The sequence below is a fragment of the Pezoporus wallicus genome, unplaced genomic scaffold (genome assembly GCF_028554395.1).
Source record: "Pezoporus wallicus isolate ANWC-B61680 ecotype Strahan unplaced genomic scaffold, APGP_CSIRO_Pwel_v1 contig_3710, whole genome shotgun sequence".
Taxonomy (NCBI): Eukaryota; Metazoa; Chordata; class Aves; order Psittaciformes; family Psittacidae; genus Pezoporus; species Pezoporus wallicus.
Genome location: NW_026640315.1, coordinates 305,001 through 324,614, shown reverse-complemented (window position 1 = coordinate 324,614; position 19,614 = coordinate 305,001). Strand labels below are relative to the sequence as shown.

Genomic DNA, 19,614 nt, shown 5'->3' with positions numbered 1-19,614 from the left:
CTCCATGGTCTTGCTGGGTACTGAGGTGATCCTGGCCACTCTGTAGTGCCCTGGCTCTTCTTTTTTTCCCTTTTTAAAAATAGAGGTTATGTTTCCCCTTTTCCACTCATCAGGAACTTCACCAGGGTGCCACAGCTTCTCAGATATGATGGATAATGGCTTGGCCACTTCACCCACCAGTCAGGACCTGTGGATGCATCTCATCAGGCCCCATGGACTTGTGCACCTTCAGGTTCCTTAGATGGTCTTGAACCTAATCTGCCACAGGGGGTGGTTCTCCATTCTCCCACTCCCTGCCTTTGCTCCCCTTCTGTGACATGGGTGGTGTGGCTGGAGCTCTTGCTGGTAAAGACCTGGGTCTTCCTCATGTCCCAGGTCTCCCATTTCCTTGTGGAGGGGGCCCACATTTTCCCTTGTCTTCCTTTTATCCCCAGTGTACCTATAGAAGCTTTTCTTGTTGCCCAGGTACAAGTCCAGGGCAGTGAGCTTGCTGCATGCCTTCCTCACTGCCCTAAGGATCTTCATCTCCACCATTTCATAGTCACTGCAGCCAAGGCTGCCCTTGAGCTTCACATTCCCCACCAACGCCTCCCTGTTGGCGAGGACAAAGTCCAGTCCAGCACCTCTCCTCCTTGGCTCCCCTATCACTTTATCACTTGGAAAAGGATGTTATCATCAGCGCATTCCAGGACCCTCCTGGATTGTTCCTGCCCTGCTGGGTTGCCTCCAACAGATATCAGAGTGGTTGAAGTCCTTACAAGGACCAGGGCTTGTGAATATGAGGCTGCTCCTGTCTGTATCCAAAGGACCTCATCCACTTAGTCTTCTCTTGGTTGGCTCCTCATCCATCCCCAAGCAGAGCTCCGTGGCCTCCAGCTGGTAACTGACATAGAAGGTGACGCCACCTTGCCTCCCCAACCTGTCCTTCCTGAAGATAAATCCTCCTGAAGAGCCTGTATCCTTCCATTCCAAAACTCCAGCCATAGGAGCCATCCCACCATGTCTCTGTGGTGCCAGTAGGATCATAGCCCTGCAGGCTTCAACTGGGAGCATGGATGAAAAATCCCCTGTGCTCCAGCCCCTTCACACCACTCCCAGGGATCTATAGTCCTTCTTGATCCTCCCCAGATTGCTGCTTCTGGCAGTATCTGTTGTGAATATCTGCTTGTGCATCATCCTGGAGTCTTCTTGTAAGATTGCAAAATATTACTACGTAAGTAAATACCATTGGGTCAAAGGGGAAACTGAAACAGAGATCATATATCTCTTCTCCAAGCGATATCAGGCCAGTCCACAGCTGCCAGAAACTTCTGTACCTGAATTTGTGCACGTCTTTGAACATCATTGCTGAGATCATTCCTCCCTGGGTGGCAGCAGCAGGACTTGAGATGTAGCCTCTTTGTAGCCTCTTAAATGCCTAAGCATTTAAACTTAGGCCATGGTGGTCAAATTATGCTTTCTCTTGGCAGTACATTATTTTTCCCTCCACACTTTCTTTTACCTTTAGTTTTAAACCCTTTCTTGACTGAACTTTAAATCTGAAAGAAAGAAAGTGCGTGTAATAGCTTTTTCCAGCTGATGTTGTTCTTGCTTCAAACCCAGTTCTAACAACTCCCCAGCCAAGCCTGGTTGCCATCAGGTGTGCTTCTAAGAAAAGTGGGGGCAGCTCAAAAAATCTGGGTGGCAACAGCCCTGGGAAGCGCTACGGGTTCAAGAAAACAGAAGGTAGGTCTGAGTATCTGCAGAGTTGGGTTCCTCACGGCTTCCCCCCCCCGGTGCTGATTGCAGTAGGAGGTGGCCAGGGCACTCTTCCAAAAGAAAGGGAAGGGGAGGTTCAATGAAGCCTCATGATCAAGGGTGGCTGGTGGGAGGGCAGGGTGAGGGAGCCAAAATTGCCTACAGAAAATGTACTTATATTCCAACTCTGCCTCTCTGGAGCTCCTGGAAGGAGGGCAGGCAGAGGGACACTTTTGCCCCCAGGCTGCATTGGAAAGCTGGGTATTTGAGATGTTTACAAAGAGGAGAATTATGAGGCTTAGCAGAAGCCAAAGTACAGATTCATGCAGTTGAGTGCTTATAATTATTACCTTTGCTGATGAAAACATATTGATGTAAAAGGTAATAAAAAAAATACCTTCAGCAACCAGAAAATGCTCTGCAGCCCCAAGGAACCTTTTCAAAGACTTTACATTGCTTTTTGCCATTGTGCATCAATTGCCCTTTATTTCCTGCTAACAGCATTTTTGGTTAGATGCTTTTAGCATTTCAAGTTCATTTTTCCTTAGAAAATTTCCACCAAAAGCTGAGGTTTGTAGGTCCTAGAACCACTTGTGTTCTGGGGAGCTCTGTCTGACTCTTGTCACTCTGTTGCAGGTGCCTTTGTGCATGCAGGCAACATTTTGGCTACACAGCGGTTGATACGCTGGCATCCTGGTGCTCATGTAAGTTGTTTTCTAGCTCTTCCTTGGTTCTCAGAGAACAGCAGTCCCATACTCGATGCTTCCTCTCAAGCTCATTCTTAATGCTCTTCCCTATATTCTATATAATTCTCAAATGGGGTTTCATGACCTGGTATTTCTTGGTCAGAGAGCCTTCTCTGGGTCACACTCATGCCTGTGTGACTTGGGAAAAGGGTCTGAAAGTTGTGGATATCCCCTTTTGCAACCTAACTAGATGCTTGTGTTTCAGGGTGGAATCAGGATCTCTTCCCTCCTAATGAGCACCACTGTATACTGATTGCTGGAAGCAACTAGTGTGGTTTTGTTTTAAAATACAAAGCAACAGATGCTGTTGAAGCCAGGGTATTAAAATGAGGCAGAACAATGATCAGCTCTGCTTTAGTGGTGGACCTCCAGCCTTTCCTTCCTAACACTCCTCATCCTCTTCCAGGTGGGGATGGGCCGTAACAAGACACTTTACGCCCTGGAGGATGGCATTGTGAAATACACCAAAGAGGTCTACATCCCTCTGCCCCGCAGCAGTGAGAGCAGAGAAGTGATCTGTCGGCTACCCAAAGGAGCAGTTCTTTATAAAACCTTTATCAGTGTCATCCCCACCACAGAAGTAGGAGAATTTAAACTGGTCACCATGCTCTGAGCCATCACACAGGGATGGATGGGAAGGAGTGACTGGGACAGACCACTACAGCTGGACCAACATCAGAGGACAAGAATACCCTGGCTCTGAAGGTACCAGTTTAGGACTTTGTTTTCTTGCTCCTAAAGCACACATGGGCAGTGCTCAGGCACTGGGATCACCTGCAGGCATTTCTCAGAGTGTGTAATAAATGCTGTGGGGCTGCTGAAGGCCTTGGCTGTTCATGGGATGTGTTACTTCCATTCATTTACCATCTGGAACTACCTTCCTCTGGGGAACCTGTTCCATTGTGCCACTGGATAAGTTCTCTCCACAAGCACTCTTAGGTCACTACTTATCCCACTAATTCCCTCTATTTTTGCTCATTATTAGATATTACTGTTGTATCTTAATTCAAAATACTGCAGAAGTGATCCTTTTGCACCTAACTGCATCCCAGGAAGGTAGATCTTTCCTTCTACCTCATCCCAATGTTTAATTCAAATATCTGGAATACAACTCAGATATCATTTACTAGCCACGAGAGGCAAGTTTGCACTTGTAAAGCTTACTCATGACTAATTGTTGAGTGCCTGGGAGGATGCACAGGCCTGGGGTGGTATTTGAAGCTCAGCCGCTGGAGGTGTAGCATAAGGCCATAATCCAGAAGACATCCTTTTTGTCTTCCCGAGTCATTCCCTGACATTTTTTGAGCTTCTATTGTTCAAAAGAAAGGAGCCCCAATACCTTGTGATCTGATCTCATTTTATCTACATGTTTGTAAACAATTTGAAACATTGGCTCTGCAGTAGAAAACAGGTTATCAAAATTGGTGGTGTCAGGACACCGGTGTGGATGCTATTAGATTGTCTGCTCTGCAGAAGATAACTAAGTTAGGTCAGCCACGCATGTCCACCTTTGCTTTACATTCCCCATGGTTCATAGTTCACCAGCTATTTTGGCTGCATTTTTGTCCTTTCCCAGTCACACGGTTCATCTTTGTGGTTGGTATTTGCATACAGCAGCTAACACAACTCCTGGAGCCTCTCCACATCTTTATCTGAAGTCCATACAAAAATCACTGCTGGTCACAGAGGACCATTGCTGCAGGAGCACACAGCAGTGCTCTGATGCTGACCCATTCTGCTGCTCTCAGGTGAAGCTTCCCACCTGGTAGCCAATGCACTGATAAAGTAAAACATTTCATAAACTAAGAAACAAGTGAAGTAGCACAACACGGTGACTGAGGTCTGATCCTTGGTACAACTGACAGTGCTTGCCTCACAGAGGTGCAATATGCCAGCTGCCTGAGGAGCTCTGGCTGAGCAGACCTTCACCTTGGCTTTGCCCCTTGTATAGAAGCAAGCAGCTGGTCTCTTGCTTTTGGTAACAGTATGTTTGCCAGAGAAGAGCGAGCACACACATCCCTGGTTGCTCTGCCTGGCAGTGGCTCCATGGTTGTGCTTGTGCTGCAGGAGGGATGTCTCTGCTGGCCAGGTCTGACCTGCCTGTGCCTCAGCTGATGGCAAACCTGGGCAAAGGTCTCATGTTTGGCCATTCCCTGTGGAGAACAATGTCACAGGCACTTCTGTCACTGAAACCATGGGAAGCAGCAGCACACTGAGGCCTTACACAGCTGTGTTTCGCCGAGTTTGGTAGCCAAGAGGGGCCTGAAAAGGGTCTGGCATGCCACGTCTGTCCAAGGTCTCTGAGCTTATCACTGGTCCTGAGAAAGCTGGAGGATGCCTCAGAGCATGCTCATAGGGAGGCGGCATCTATTGAGGAGAGAGGAAGAGCGTTACAGTGGATCAGAAATAACCAGGAGATTATCCCACCTCTTCTCGTGGAGCAGATGACAAGGCTTCCAACCACCACCAGCCTGAAATCAAACTGCAGTCCTCCAAGCAGCAAGCTGCTAGCCAGGAGAGCTGGGAGATGAGGGCTTAGCACCCTCATCTTGCACCTTGCAATGCAGTAGTGCACACTGAAGAGGCATGTTCCCTCTGCTTCCCCCAGCTCTCTGTGCCAGGTTCCAGTTCTTCCCTGTTCCCCTTCGAGGACTTGTCACTCTTGTTAAAAGGCCAGAAAAGACTTAACTTTCATCAAGAGGACTGTCACTCACTTTCCTTTGACCAAATATCAATTACTGTAATTATACAAGCACCTACAAACCAGGCTTTCTGCTCAGGTTTTGGTAGCAAGTCTCACTACACAGCAGCAGAGAGGAACCTCCAGGCTGTTGTTACATGTATTTTGGCAGAGCTGAGCCAGCTTTCTCCCTGTGAGGAGCCACAGGAGCAGCACAGGGATGTTGTGGAAGCACTCCTCTTGCAGCTCCTCAGCTAGGGCCTTACTTTCTGCCCTTGGTACTCTGGTTTCAGGGCAGCTCTCATTAGTTACAGCTCCAAGTACCAAGTAGCAAGTGTTGACTAAGCCAGACTTAGGTACAGCTTTAAGAGCTCAAAATCCAGGTGAACCTTCAGTTCTCTACCTGGCGTTTCAAATGTTTCTGTTCTGCTTTAGTCAGGGAGGTCTCTTTGTTCAGTGAGTCTCTCACGAGACCACCACAGGACCTACTTGGCAGAGGCACTCGCTTTTCTCTGTTCTGTTGCAGGAGTGCAGATCTTAAACAGGCAAAGCCTTCTGCTCAGAAATAACACTTGAAGGTAATAGTGAAGGGCCTCCCAAAGGCAGGGAGAAGGGAGCAAGAAATCCTGGAAGCCTCACAGATCTAAAAATAACATTCCAGCTTGGACTTGTACCGAGCAGATGATCCGAAAGGCTCACCTTCAACAGCAGCTCTGTCCTGCCTCCGGCACCCCGAGAGCTCGATCATTAACCAGCACAAATGAACACCACAGATGAACAGGTCTCACCTTCATCAGCAACTCTGCCCTGCCTCCCGCACCCTGAGAGCTCGATCATTAACCAGCACAGATGAACACCAAAGGAGCCTCCCGATACCCTTTGTGCCCTTCCCAGAGATAAAGGCTATCAAAGTAAGGCTATCACAGAGAACAGAGTCCTGCAGCAAGACCCAGATGCAGACCAGAAGGGGGAACTGCCCCTGGGGCTCTGCCAGCACCCCAGTGCAGGGGAGAGAATGCTCACCTCCTGGGAAGGTTCTGCCCACAGCCCGAACCTCTCAGCAATCATCTGGTGGATCTCCCGCTGGCGATCTTTCTTCCGTACACTCTCATAGCTGGGCAGGCGCGGCTGCTCCCAGTATGGGACCTGGTACGTGCTGGGGGGCCCGACGCAGAACAGCTCATCCCCCTGGGAATGCCCAGCCAGAAGAGAAAGGTCAGTGTGGTGGTGGCTGTCTTTGCTGGAAGTTCATGGCTTGGTGCCACTTCAAGTTACTTCAGTGTTTGAAGTTGTAGCTGCCCTTCCTTGAACTCTGAGGAGGAAATCCTCCCTCCTGGGAGATAATCACACCATCTCATGCCTGCAAGATCCCAAATCCCAAGGGAGCTGCATGGCACTTACCATGGCGTCTCTGCTCCCCACATCCCCCTCCACCACAGATTTTACATACAGGCAGCACTTCTCAAAGCTGCTGCTGCTCAGCGCCTTCTCCCTCTGCCCCAGGAGTCCCCAGGTCCCCATAACCATGGCCTTTTCACTCATTCCCCTCCAGCTCCCATCAGGGACCCAGCCATCACCTGCACACCCGGGTTCTCAGCCGCAGCACTCTCCAAGCGCGAGGCTCTGCACTGGGGACCCACCAGCCGCTGGCTGCTGCTGAAGTAGGGTGGGGGGCAGTCCTGTAAGGAGGGGTGGGACATTAGCAAAACCAAGAATGCCTCTCATCCTGCCTGGCAATGAACAGAGATGAGTTGGTTCACATGGGCCAGCCTGGGAAGTGGGGTTCTGGCAGGGGAGAGAACCACCTCTGCCCTTTGGGCTGGTGCGGCTCTCACCACCAACCTCCACCTGCCTCTTTACCAACGCTAGCAGCTCAGGCATATGCTCACCAAGGCAGCACAGAGCTTGAGCCCAGATGGAAGGATGACAGCCTGGGCCCAGGTTTCATTCAGACTCAGCAGAATCACCTCTTGATTCATCTACTTAGGACAATAAACCAAGCCAAGTATTCCGCTAGCATAGCTAAGAGCTCCATCACATGCTGAAGGTTAAAGAATTTGTAAACTCTTATCTACCAAGGTAGTCATTTCAGGATAATGGAGCAAGCAAATCTGCAGAGCAATGGCTGTTCTGTTCCCGAGTAGTTCTGCTCCAGTTAAACTCAGTTGCTATCAACATGTTGAGCAAGAGTGAGCAGAGATCATCTCTCTGTAGAGAGCCTTCTCCCTGACATGCACCACAGACAGGCAGGCAGCAAGGAGGAAGAGGAGGAAGGAGCAGACGCAGTGAAGCTGGCAGGGGACACCCACAGCCTGTTCCCACTCTTGATTTCTGCTGGGGACTTCCCAGCCTGTGCTGGACTATCACATTTGCCTTTCATGATGCCAGTCTCCATTCCCTCCCAGCTGAGGCTGAACATTCCCTCTTCTACCAGGGGAAAGTGGTACCTGCAGCTCTCAACAGCCATCCTGCAGCTCTGGAGGCTGAGCTGTCCCCAGGCAGCCACCAACCACCACAAAAGCAGCACTGCCTGAACACGCTGCTCTTTTCACCATCACCAGCTCCCAACTCAAAAGACAGCCCCAGGAAATTACAGCTGTGAGCAAAAAAGGCTTTTGTGTCTCACTGCTCCGTGCTGGGAGCTATGCACACTTGCCGGGGATGCGATTGGCTTTGTCTGCCTTTGCCCTCAGGTTCCAGCCCCATCCCCGCTGGGCCCCTTCCCCATAATGCAGATCCTGACCCCACTACAACTGTGCATCACCCCTCTCCAGGGATCCAGGGCACCTCCCCATATCAGGCCTTGGGAATGTTACCACCAACAGCACAGCCAAGTTCATTGGGGCGATGGAGCTCTACAGGAGATTGGGAGCAAGGAGGAGGCAGAGCCTGTCTCTGCTTGGGGGTCCCATGTTCATCCTGGAGCAGAGTGCAATGGAACATGAGCCCGGGAGCAGCGGGGAACTCGGGGCAGGAGGACACTCACATACTGGCTGGGGCTCTGGAATAAGCGGCAGGAGCAGAGGAACTGGCAGCACATGGGGTCCCGGTGGTACAGGAGCAGCAGCAGGATGAGGATTGCCACGATGAAGACGGAGGTGGACACAGCTACCAGGGAAGGGAGAAGAGGGGAATACCTTTGGGCCCACGGGCCTCCCCACTCTCTCCTGCCTTCACCCCCGGGGTCTACAGTCAAGAGTAGCTTGAAAAAAACCCATTCAAGCCCATTTTACCGGTTGCCTGTCCCGAGAACGCCAATAACCACGCCGATAGGTCCTGCTCAGCCTTATCCCAGACCGCTGCACCGGGAGCCGGGCCCGGCACCCTCCCTCCCGGGACTCTCAGCTCACACGCGGCCCCGCGGCAGGGAGCCCGGGTCTCCCGCACCCCGGCTCCCATAGAGCCCACCCGGCACCGCCAGCCCCTCCCGCCGCTCCCCTCGGACCCGAACCCAGGGACCAGCGGTGCCCCGGAGAAGGACCGCGAGCTGTAACGACCGCATCCCCGGGCCGCAAGGAGCCGGCACAGCCCGAGGCCGCCCCCACCCGACCCCGCTCCACCGGAGCCCGTCCCGCCACTCACTCGCGGCGATAACGATGGCCAGGACGTTGCTGTCCATAGCGGCTCCGCCAGCCGCCGTGTGCACCGAGGCCTCGCTGGGCTGCGCCATCCCTCCGCTGCCACCCGCACCTGCAGCCGCTGCCCGCGCCCCACCGGCCGGCGGGGCGGGACCGGGAGCACCGGGGAGGAGCCGGGCGCATCCCATTGGCCGCCGCGCCACCCTCCGCCGTCTCCCATTGGCTGCAGGCGGGACGGGCTGCATTGGCCGGCGGTTGCCGTGGCGACGCGGCGGGCGGGCCCCGACGGGAGGGACCGGTCCCGGCTTGTCCCCTCCGATACACCCGGACCCCGGCTCCTCCGACCCCGCGGTTACCGGAGCATCCTGCGGTAGGGTAAGCCAAGCTGTGTGTGTGTTTGTCCTCGCGGGCAGGGAACGGCCGCAGCGCTGCCCCGCTCCCGGGCAGGGAGAGCCTGGGGAGGCTCCGGCCCCGCCGGCACCGGGTGGTGCCCGCTCATTAGCTAATTAATTAAGTAGCTAATTACTAAATAAGCACCTACAGGGCTGTGTGTCCTCCCCTGGGCACAGGCTATGGAAAACCAACGGCTTGGTGCTTAGCTGCACATTGCCATGGGGAGCAAGCCCAACAAACGCTCCCAGCACACCAATACACCCCCCCTACACCCCCAACAAACACCACCAGCACCCCAGTACAACCCCCCATAATCCATCCCCCTGGGTGCCCAGGACCGGGTACACCCCACCGGGATGCCATGCGAAGGCAAAGCTCCCCCCACCCCTCCCCGCACACACCACACAAACCCATCACACCACACTATAGAGGCAGAGATATATTTGTGGAGATGTTGCATATTTAAGACAACTTTACACAATGCTTCCAACAGAGTTTTGGCGTCTCCCCCCCCACCGTGCCCTTCACCGGCAGGTACCTGCCTTTGCTGTCAAGGTCTCTGTCCTGTCTGACAATGTGCCTCATGAAGCACCAGCATCCTTGAACAGGGGAGACAGGGAGTGTGAGCCCCAGCAGGGGGAAGCTGGGCCCTGGCAGAGGGTGGAGGATGGCACCGGATCTTTGGAGATGGCAAAATGCGACTGGCCGAGGCACGGAGCTGCTGGCACTGCCTGGAGCACAGTGGTTGGGCCCAATGGGCGCCTGCTTGTCCCCTTCCCATGCAGCAAGCAATTCCCCTTCCCAGGCTGCAGGCGAGACGTGAAGTGTCTTCCCAGGGTGAAAACCAAGCCCAGGCTTTTCCATAGTCAGTCTTGGAGAAAGGAACATCACAGGCAGGTCCCATGCCTGGGAGGATGGCAGGAAAAGGGGATGCTCCACTGCACCCCTTCCACAAGGAGGCAGAAGCAGAAAGCACAAATGGATTCAGCTGGACCTTGTCTTGCCTCTTTGTTTTTTGGCCAGGGAAGCACAGCAGCTCCTGAGAGCTTCCGATGACCCAGGAGAAAAGAAGAGGTTGGGCCAAAGGGCCGTGGCACAGGTCAGCACTCCAGGCACAGCAAGCTCTCATCCACAGCAGGACATCAGCCCAAGGGGTGGCATTTTGGCAGGGAACTGACCCTTTGCTGAAGCTGACAATGGCAACAGGGTCCTACATCAGCATTTGGGACTGTAACCATGAACTGAGTGCTCCACTGTCACAAGACACACACCAGCAGCTCTGGATGTTTGGCACCATCAGGCAGCACCCCACAACCCTGCCCAAGGGCAGCAGGGTGGGCATCCCAGCAGCACCCAGCAGGAAATAGGGAAACAGCAAAACAATAACCATCATCATTAACAGTAAAAAAATCATGTAAACGACCCAGCACCCTGTCCTGTAGTGCCAGGACACCCAAGAGAACAAGATATGTTACAGTCTGAGGGGAGGTGGAGACACAAGGACTTCCCGGCCAACGCGGGGTCTCGTCTCTATTGCACTTTGCATCATATATATTTCTCTCTATATATATTTATAAAAATACAAACTAAAGGACTGGGGTGGAGGGGGTGAGATGCAAGCCCTGGCCCAGCCGCAGCTCCATGCACGTGGCACGCTTCACCCCATCTCCTTCTGCCTGTCCCCATAGCCCTGTGCCAGCCCTGCCTGGAGTAGCACACAGCTTCATCCTGGAAGGATGCTCAGAGGGTGCTGAGCTGGTCCAGAGCCTGCACATCCACCAGCCTTCCCTTGCTCCCCTATCAGCACTTCCCGAGGCTCCAAGGCCTGGAGGGACAGATGCACAGCTCTCCCCAGCCACCTTCTGGCCAGCCCATCGCGCTCTCCATGCTCTCCCCAGCCAGCAAGAGCCCATTCCTGGGGGAGGTGGACAAGCCTCACCTCACCCCTCTGCCCAAAATCCCCCACAGAAGGTTTTCCCCTACCCAGGGGTTCCCATTCTCTCTTCCTCGAGCGCTTACGGTGCAGATGGCACAGGACGATGCAGTTCGGGGATACCCCCAACGCCAGTGACAGTGATGGAGGATGCTCCTCGCTCCCAAGGCCGCCCCCCCGGCTGCTCCTGCTACCTCAGCCGCCCGTCAGGTTTGACGGGCCCCAGTTCTGATTTGGGGTCCGGGGAGAGGGAGCTCCAGGAGGTTTTGCTGCAGGTCTCCAGGGCGGTGCAGGCAGAGGGGCTGCTCACGCAGACGTCTGCCACGGACCAGAAGGCGCTGATGGCACTGTCAGCCCAGTCCTCCAGTGCCTTCCCCGTAAGCTGCGCCTTCCGCATCGCGTCCTCCTCCACTGCCTCGGAACGTGGCAGGTTGAGGATCCCTCCCAGGCCCTGGAAGCTCTGCTCCATGTATTCGTTGCGGGGGGGACCGCCATGCAGCCAGTTACTGTCGTCTGCGCAGGAATGGGAGAGAAGAGAGTAGGATCAGCAGCGCAGAATCACAGAATGGTTTGGGTTGGAAAGCACCTTAAGATCATCCAGTTCCAACCCCCTGAGATGGGCAGGGATGCCTCACTCTAAACCATGTCGCCCAAGGCTCTGTCCAACCTGGCCTTGAGCACCACCAGGGATGGAGCATTCACAACTTCCCTGGGCAACCCATTCCAGTGCCTCAGCACCCCCACAGTAAAGAACTTCTTCCTTATATCCAATCTAAACCTCCCCTGTTTAAGTTTTAACCCATCACCCCTTGTCCTATCACTACAGTCCCTAATGAAGAGTCCCTCTCCAGCATCTTTATAGGCCCCCTTCAGACACTGGAAGCTGCTCTGGGGTCTGAGCATCCTTCAATGGTCCCTTCGCCACCTCCTGGTGTGGCTCAGTACCCCATCCCTTTGCAACCCCAGCTCTCCTCCAGCCTGGTGCAGCTGTGGGACAGACATAACTGACCACAGATGGGCCTCCTCTGAGGACTCTACATGGGCAAAGGGACACCAATGGACAACAGCTCTTGCAACGTCACCAGAGAGGCCAGGACTAGGGGGACCCCAGGGAGACCCTCCCATGAAGCCCCAGGCTCCAGCACACTCTCACCTTTCCTGAGAGGCTGCTTGCGGTTGAAGGTCTGTGGCACCACCAGGAACTGGCTCTCGCCCAGGGGCTCCCAGAACTGCAGGAGACGGATAGTCCAGACACCGGGGCGCAGGGGCCGGTTGAGGGGGGGCTTGTACTGGGTGAACTCTGCCTCGGCATCCACCGTGATGTCGTAGGAAGCAGCGATGATGTACGTGGGATCGATCCACACTACTGTGGCTGTCAGGTTGGGACCCCGAGACCACTTCTGCATGGCCACCGGCTCGTCGAAAGGCCCCATCAAGCCTCCAAAGTTGCGGAAGAGTCTTTCCTTGGGATCCCACTCCGTGCCCACCTGGAGGGACAGGAGGCACAAGCGGTGGGACACTGCGCAGGGAGATGCTACCAGCTCAGGTTTTGATCCCCAAACCAGGACAGGCACAAACCTTGGAACCCAAAGCAATGCACACCCCTCTCCATGGCTCTCCTGCCTGCCTGTACCATGCCAGCACTACTCCAGCTGTATGATGCCTCCTGCAGATGCATAATGCCTCCTGCAGATGCAGACACTGAACCCCAGAGCCTCAGCTCCCCCCTAAAGAACCCTTCAAGCCTTTTCCCCGCTGATCAGCTCCACGTCCCACACAGAAACCAAACCCCTGGACAAAGGTTTGTTCTCAGACATGACAGTGGCACTATGTCCCCTTGTCCCCACAGCGTGCAAGTGGAGGAAGAGGAGGAAGGGCAGAGTGGTGTGGGACAGCCTGGGAGGAAAGTGGGCATTATGAAGGGCTTTTCCCATTTACCTCAAGGTTTTGCAAGCGGTTTGCCTGCCCTCCGTGACCCGCCAGCTTCAGAGCTCCTTGGGGCATCATCCACACCTCCAGCGACTCTGCCTGCCCCGTTACCAAATTCTGCACTTCCTGCATCACCAGGTAACCCTGGAAACGGTCATCATAGAAATATAAGTGCACGCTGGATGGGAAGCCACGGGGCTCAAATCTGCAGAGAGAGATAGAGAAAGGTTGCACATCTGAGCATTAGCATCCTCTCAGCACAAGATGCAGGCCACCACTCGCAGCCTGGATCAACCCCATAACAAATACCTGACCTGCAAAGCTTGTCGGCCTTTGCTGCCGGTGTGGATGCAGCTTTGTGGAGCCCCAGCCTGGAGAAGGCTGTGTAGAAGGTGAGGGTGACATCGCTGAGGCCACTGAGCCCATCGACACGGTCATAGACATTCTCCCAGTACGCCTTCAGTGCCGGTGTGTTGGGGGGGTAGCTGCCATAGAGGTGCGTGTCCAGGATCTCCAGCACCTCCTGATTCACTGTCGACTCAAACTTGCGGGCAAAGAAGGTGGGTCTGGAGAGTTGCTGGAAGAGCAGAGGTTTGGATTAGACACTAGGAACATCTTCCCTGTGAGGCTGCTGAGGTGCTGGCACAGGGTGCCCAGAGAAGCTGTGGCTGCCCCATCCCTGGCAGTGTTCAAGGCCAGGTTGGATGGGGCTTGGAGCAACCTGCTCTAGTTAGAAGGTGGGGTTGGAACTGGGTGAGCTTTAAGGTCCCTTTCAACCCAAACCACTCTGTGGTTCTAAGATTCCTGACAGTGTTGACTGCACCCACCGGAGCAGGGCAGCTGGGAGGGAGACATACCAGGAAGAAACATGCTGGGACCCATCCTGCCCTCTTTGAAGGCACAGGCTAAGGAACAGCAAAGCACAGCCAGCCCCTGTGTGCAATCCTCTATGACAGGATCAGTGGGAGCACACAGTACTGGTAACGCAGATGGGCTCCCATCTCTCCCACTGCCTCCCCCTTTCCGTGCTCGGAAGCAGCCATGTGTCAGCTCCTTCGCCGCAATCTCTACTCAGATGGGCCCCCACCTTGCAGAGCCCCTGCAGAGCCCAGCACGAGGCCTGGCCACGTGGCAGAGCTTCCAGGATCAGAGCCCTGCACTGTGGAAGCCCTGGACTGCTGGACAATCCTGCTGACTCCTCATTTCAGGGCTGGATGTATCTCTCCCAAACCTCAGTCTACATCCCCACACACTGAGAGAAAGCATGGGTTTGTCACAGGACATTTTGTTCTGCCAAAGAAGGGAGCACTCTGAAGTGGTTTTACCGGAAAGGTATCCATCCTAAGTGATAGTCTGCAAAGATACAGCAGGAAAATGGGAAAGTCTGGGAAGAGGAGGAGCGTTGCAAGGAAAAGCCTGGCTGCTGGGCAAGACAATCAGTGTAATCCCACTGCCTGGGTGTTCACAGACAGGTCTATGCTGAGCTCCACAGTGGATGGGGAGCCAATCCTGCCCCTGTTCCTTGTGGGGCTGGGGTGAGGTTCAGGGGGACATGCACAGCAGTTGCCATTGCACCCATCCCACAAGGATGCTCACAGAGGAGAGAGACAGGGAGAAGGGGAAAGAGCAGGAGGAGAAAGGAGGATCTTTTTCACCTGTAGCCGGAGGAAGTCCTGGGGTTTGAAGTCATTTGGGGAGCACCCGCACCAGTCGACTATGTGTTTATATTGGCACTTACAGCCCAGCTTCCGGTTCCAGTTGGTCACTCGGAGGTTGTTATCGACCAGGGTCTCGCAGGCGTGACTGTTCTCCAGGACCGTGTGGAAGAAGGACTGTGCACAGCAGAGAAGGGACAGGACACCCAGTGGGGATGGAGCAGGGATGGTTTAGCAGAGACACCCCCATCACTCACACAGGAACAAGACAGCTCCTGAACAGAAACCTATCCGTGTTCCCAGCATAAGGCAACACGTAAGGGACCTAGCTGTGTGCCCACACTGGTCCTTATCTGGCCCAGAAGGGTGTCTGAAGTGGATACAAACATGAGCCTTGCCTTGTCTGTTCCTCTCTCCCCTCTCTGTTTGGACAGAGGGGAGGCACAAAGCCGAGCACAACCAACACCCTTGGCAGCCACCCAGGGTGGGGATGAAATGGGACAGAGATGTTAAGTACAGTGAGAGGAAAACCCACCCCGTGGCCTGCAGCCAGCACCCACCTCGGCTGGCAGGAGGGTGTAGGTGTAGAACTGGCGCAGCTGGGACACGAGCTGGTCCTCGGCGTAGACCACGTACTCCACGAAGCTGCGCGTCAGCGAGAACCAGTCGGAGCCCCCGTCCACCACGATGCCCTCGGGGATGTGGCGCTCGCCCAACCGCCACATGTGGGAGTCACACTCGTGGAACAAGCGGTCCAGGCCCTGCTTCTTGATAAACCTGTGCATGGGGGTGAGGATGAGGGGTTGAGTGGCACCAGCTGTGCAGCTGCATCCAGAACAGCCCCCCTTGTCCCAGCTGTTTCAGTTCCCAAATCCCTCCCTTTTCTGTTCCTCAGCTTAGCTCTGCCCCTAGCTGGGATTACCTGGCGTTGTCTCGGCCGTGAGACTTGAGGAAGTTTTTATCTCGGTATTTGGACAGGAACATCACCAGCTCCTCGTTGGTCCTAATGTGCAAATTAGAAAGCGTTAATGGCCACTGGAGTAAAGCAGCCCAGTATCGTTCACACCACAAGAGCCATCAGAAACAAGGAGCCTAAAGTTGCTTGGTGAGTGTTGACTCAAACCCTCGTCCTGCTACTAGGGAGACACAGAGGTGGCCCCTCTGCTGTCTGGCGCCTCACATGTGTTGCCCTGCTACACCCAGACCACAAGGAAAACCAGTCTCCAAGACTGGGCTCCTCCACAGAGATAGGACCAGCCTGGCCCGAAGCATCATCACCACATGCGGGTGCAATCCCCAAACCCATCTTCCCCCACCTCCCTGCCCCTCCCAAGGCACCACACAGCCCAAACACCTCCATAGCGCCAGCAAGGCCCTCACCTCGTGGGGTAGTCAGTGGCACTCAGGTTGATGAAGAAGTCCCATGGCCACTCGGGCAGTTCCAGCAGGTCCTTCATGCTCCGCAGGTACATCTTGAGCAGGCTGGCACCTCCCCAGATGGTCACCATGCGCCAGGGTGTCACACGGATGTTGGGATAGTGCCGGGCCAGCTCCACTGCCTCGCGATGCAGGTAGTTGGAGCGCTGTCAGGGAACACAGCTCATGCTCAGCAGGGCCTTACCAGCCCTGGGTCAGCCCTTACAGCCCACAGGGAAGGGAACAGCAGGACAAGACTGCTCTGGGCAGCAGGGATAGATCCTGCTGCCCTGGGGTTGCAGAAACAGGGGTGGCAGGGTCACAGCTCCACCAGCACTGAGGACAAACCCTACTCAGCCACTTGCCCTGCTCATCACCCTGTCCCAGTGACTGATCCAGGCACTGTCAGCACTCTCTCTGCCCTCATCCCTGCCACGTACCTTGTCGACATGGATGTAAAAGAAGTGCTGTTGGTGGTACACAGCCTTGATGAGCCGCTTCAGCTGGCGAATGGCTCTGCCATGCACAACCAGCATGTAGGCGATGCGCACGGGCTTGCTGGGGGGCAGCTGCTGCAGCCGGCTCTCGTCCCACTGGATGACAGGGCTGACCTTGCCTGCATGGGGAGAGGGCTTCAGTCACCTCCAGCCTTTGCACCCACCGCCCCCAGATCCTGATAAACCACTGAGACATAAGGTGGGGACAGCATGAAAGAGCTTGGCCTTGGGCAGACCCCATCAGTGCAGCCCAAACAGGCTGCAGTGCTAGGGCACGGTGGCACACGCAGCCCCTTGGCTGCACGGAGACCTCAGAGCAGCCTTCCAATATCTGAAGAGGGTTACAAGGATGCTGGAGAAGAACTCTTCATCAGGGATTGTAGTGATAGGACAAGGGGTGATGGGTTTAAACTTAAAGAGGGGAAGTTCAGGTTAGATGAAAGGAGAAGTTCTTTACTGTGAGGGTGGTGAGGAGCTGAAACAGGCTGCCCAAAGAAGTGGTGAATGCTCCATCCCTGGCAGTGTTCAAGGCCAGGCTGGACAGAGCCTTGGGTGCCCTGGTTTAGTGTGAGGTGTCCCTGCCCATGGCAGGGGGTTGGAACTGGATGATCTTAAGGTCCTTTCCAACCCAAACCATTGTAATTCTATGATTCATTGATAACTGACAGGGATGCATTGGGAAAGGGTGAGGGGTGTCCCTCTCTGTCCCCTCAAAACAGGATGTAGCTGGGCCTGGCTCTGACCTCTGCAGGCACTGCAGATTGGGATGAGCAGCCCAGTTTAAGGATACCAGCACAGTTTTGATTGGATTACAGAGGCAGCAGTAATCTGGGAATCAGTGACAGATTGAGGCCGCTGTTTGCCAGGTGGCACAGTGTGGTCACATAAGGAAGGCGGCCCACGCGCCTGGCGGGGATACCCCCGATGCCCAGGGTGACCGGGAGCCCCCCCAGCAAGAACTCACCCGAGAGCTGGCAGTGGCGAGGCACAGCCTGAGGCATGAGGCTGCCGGCCCGGTGCAGACACACCACGTTGGCGATCTCCTGTTGGCACTGCTTGCTGCTGGCCCGCGCCAGCGCTGAGAGGGCGTCTTTGCCCGTGATTTCACACTTGGGGGTGAAGCTGTTCTCGGTGGGCTGGGGAGCTCCTTCCACGCTGCCCGTGTCGCCCTGCTGGAACACGGCCAGCTGGGCTTCCCCGCGCAGCTCCGTCAGGTTCCTGCGGCTGGAGGAGTCCGGCGCGCCCGGCAGCCTCCAGCCCAGCTTGTGTCTGGCCGTGACGGCTCTCACCACCTTGGACACCAGCGCGCCAGGGCTGTCCGGCCGGGCCCGCCACCGCCCGTGCCTCCTGCCGGCGCTGCCCCGGCGCCCTGCGGAGCTGTCCGAGTCCTTGGAGCCGTCGCTGCTCTCGGGAAAGCCGGCCTTCTTCTGCCGCTCCTGTCGTGGGTGGGTGCAGAGGAGAGGGCAGAGCATTAAGTCAAGCCCGGCATCCCCGTTCAATGTGCTCAGTCCCCATGGAGCTCACTGCTGTAACTCGGAGCAGCCACAGTGCAGCAAAGGACATAACACTGCCCTTCTGCCACCTAAATCCCCACAGCTCCTCCTTCCGTGGCCCTATGTTCCCCTAAAGCCAGTAAAGGAAGACCTCGATTTGCAGACCCCATCATCACAGCCCAGAGAGGGTTTTGCTCTCTGCAAGACTAAAGGCCAAGGATGGTTATGCCTGCACCAGCCACCCTCCAAGGTCCTGCATAGGCAGGGGAGATGAGCCCAGGGCTGTTCTGGCTGGTTACTTTACCAGAAGGTTAATGGATCAGCTCTTCCCTACCCTGCCCACACTGTAAGTCAAAGCCCAGCACATCCATGTGGGAGCTGGGGTCTCAGGCAGCTGCGCTCTCCGGGACCAGAAGCACTGAATGAGGCCCTGCCCGTGCTCCCTTCCCTGGGCCCCGGCTCCCCGTGCCAGGCTGGAGCAGGCGCTGCGCTCACCATCTCCTCCAGGAATCCCTTTCACAAACCCTCGCACCGAGCCAAGCGGATGTGCACAGGGAGAGATTCATTACGGTTCGTTACCTCTGCCAGGCTGGAAGCAAGTCAGGCCTGGGACAAGCATGGAGTTGGGAAGTTCAGATGCCAGCGAGAGCCACGCTCCTGGGAAAGAACTTACCCAGCGAGTGGTGCTCGGAGGGACGGGGCTGCGTGTCCCCAGCTGACAGGCAGCAAAGCAGCTTCTGCTCCAGCCAGGCCTCCCAGCACAACCCAGCCTCTGTGCCAGGCACCACAGGAGGCAATGAGGCACACTGGGGGCTATTCCTGGGCAGCAGCATCTTCTGATGATGGGCAGATGCCCCACTAGGACAAGGGGACTGAATTAGCCCCCTGCATGAGCACCACTGTGGAAGATGCCGGGAAGGTCACAGCCAGGAGAAACCATGCCATGCAAAGGCTGTAAAGCATCTGGTGAGTTCTGCCCACCCCGCAGTCCCTCCACTGCCCATGTTGTGGTGCAGAGCCCACAAAGCATGGTGAGGAAGAGGCAAGCCATCGCTTAACTCGCAAGGGGCTGGTGTCAGCAAGCATCAGCCGAGCCCCTTGCACCCAGACAGGCATCACAGGCAGCCAAGACCGGCTGATCGGTTCAGTCACCACCAGGCCCATCTGTTCAACAGTTACAAACCTGTTTTCTGCACGGAGCATTGCAGGAGTAGGAGGCTACAAGCGAGGTGCAGGTCTCTCCCATAGGCTAAGCCCTGTTCCTGCAGGAAGAGACTCACTGGTCCCGCTTGCACCCTGTGCTTCCCAGCACACCTGGCTCCGGGGACAGCCCCCATGCAGTGCCACCACCACCATCCCCTTGGAAGGAGCCCTGTTCCCAGCTCAGCAGCATGCCTGTTGTTAGAAGCACCGCCAGCCTCTCCGGAGCTGCCAGCTAAAGAACTCAATGGCTTCTAATTACTGCACCACAGGCACTCCCTCCACCCCAGCCTGGCAGGGAACAACTCTGGCCACGTTACTCTGCTGTATTGAAGGCTTGTGTGTTGTTCTTTAAGT

The 19,614-nt window shown here is 55.4% G+C and overlaps 3 protein-coding genes across 3 annotated transcripts in view; 1 reads left to right on the top strand and 2 right to left on the bottom strand.

Moving 5' to 3' along the window:
- The first annotated feature begins 317 nt into the window (after positions 1–317).
- On the top strand, positions 318–3,320 carry MRPL27 (mitochondrial ribosomal protein L27). Its single transcript, XM_057418646.1, has 5 exons — positions 318–345; positions 1,146–1,213; positions 1,566–1,725; positions 2,374–2,441; positions 2,890–3,320. Exons 1-5 carry the CDS (start codon positions 318–320, stop codon positions 3,094–3,096), a joined length of 531 nt encoding a protein of 176 aa, XP_057274629.1. The 3' UTR covers positions 3,097–3,320.
- Positions 3,321–4,499: 1,179 nt separating this feature from the next.
- Positions 4,500–8,923, bottom strand: LOC130604116 (uncharacterized). The gene is made up of 6 exons (XM_057418424.1): positions 8,746–8,923; positions 8,150–8,271; positions 6,741–6,842; positions 6,187–6,351; positions 4,708–4,850; positions 4,500–4,636 (listed from the first exon to the last, which is right to left on the bottom strand). The coding sequence occupies exons 1-6, from the start codon at positions 8,831–8,833 to the stop codon at positions 4,591–4,593; spliced, it is 666 nt and encodes a 221-aa protein (XP_057274407.1). The 5' UTR covers positions 8,834–8,923; the 3' UTR covers positions 4,500–4,590.
- A 691-nt stretch (positions 8,924–9,614) lies between these two features.
- XYLT2 (xylosyltransferase 2) overlaps positions 9,615–19,614 on the bottom strand; it is a 13,175-nt gene continuing 3,175 nt past the window's right edge. The window contains exons 2-11 of the mRNA XM_057418410.1: positions 17,529–18,000; positions 16,508–16,683; positions 16,032–16,234; positions 15,574–15,654; positions 15,212–15,428; positions 14,652–14,828; positions 13,311–13,573; positions 13,006–13,201; positions 12,221–12,554; positions 9,615–11,580 (exon numbers count right to left, since the gene is read on the bottom strand). Coding sequence (XP_057274393.1) covers positions 11,258–11,580; positions 12,221–12,554; positions 13,006–13,201; positions 13,311–13,573; positions 14,652–14,828; positions 15,212–15,428; positions 15,574–15,654; positions 16,032–16,234; positions 16,508–16,683; positions 17,529–18,000 — 2,442 coding nt within the window. The 3' untranslated portion in view covers positions 9,615–11,257. The remainder of the gene's footprint in view (positions 11,581–12,220; positions 12,555–13,005; positions 13,202–13,310; positions 13,574–14,651; positions 14,829–15,211; positions 15,429–15,573; positions 15,655–16,031; positions 16,235–16,507; positions 16,684–17,528; positions 18,001–19,614) is intronic.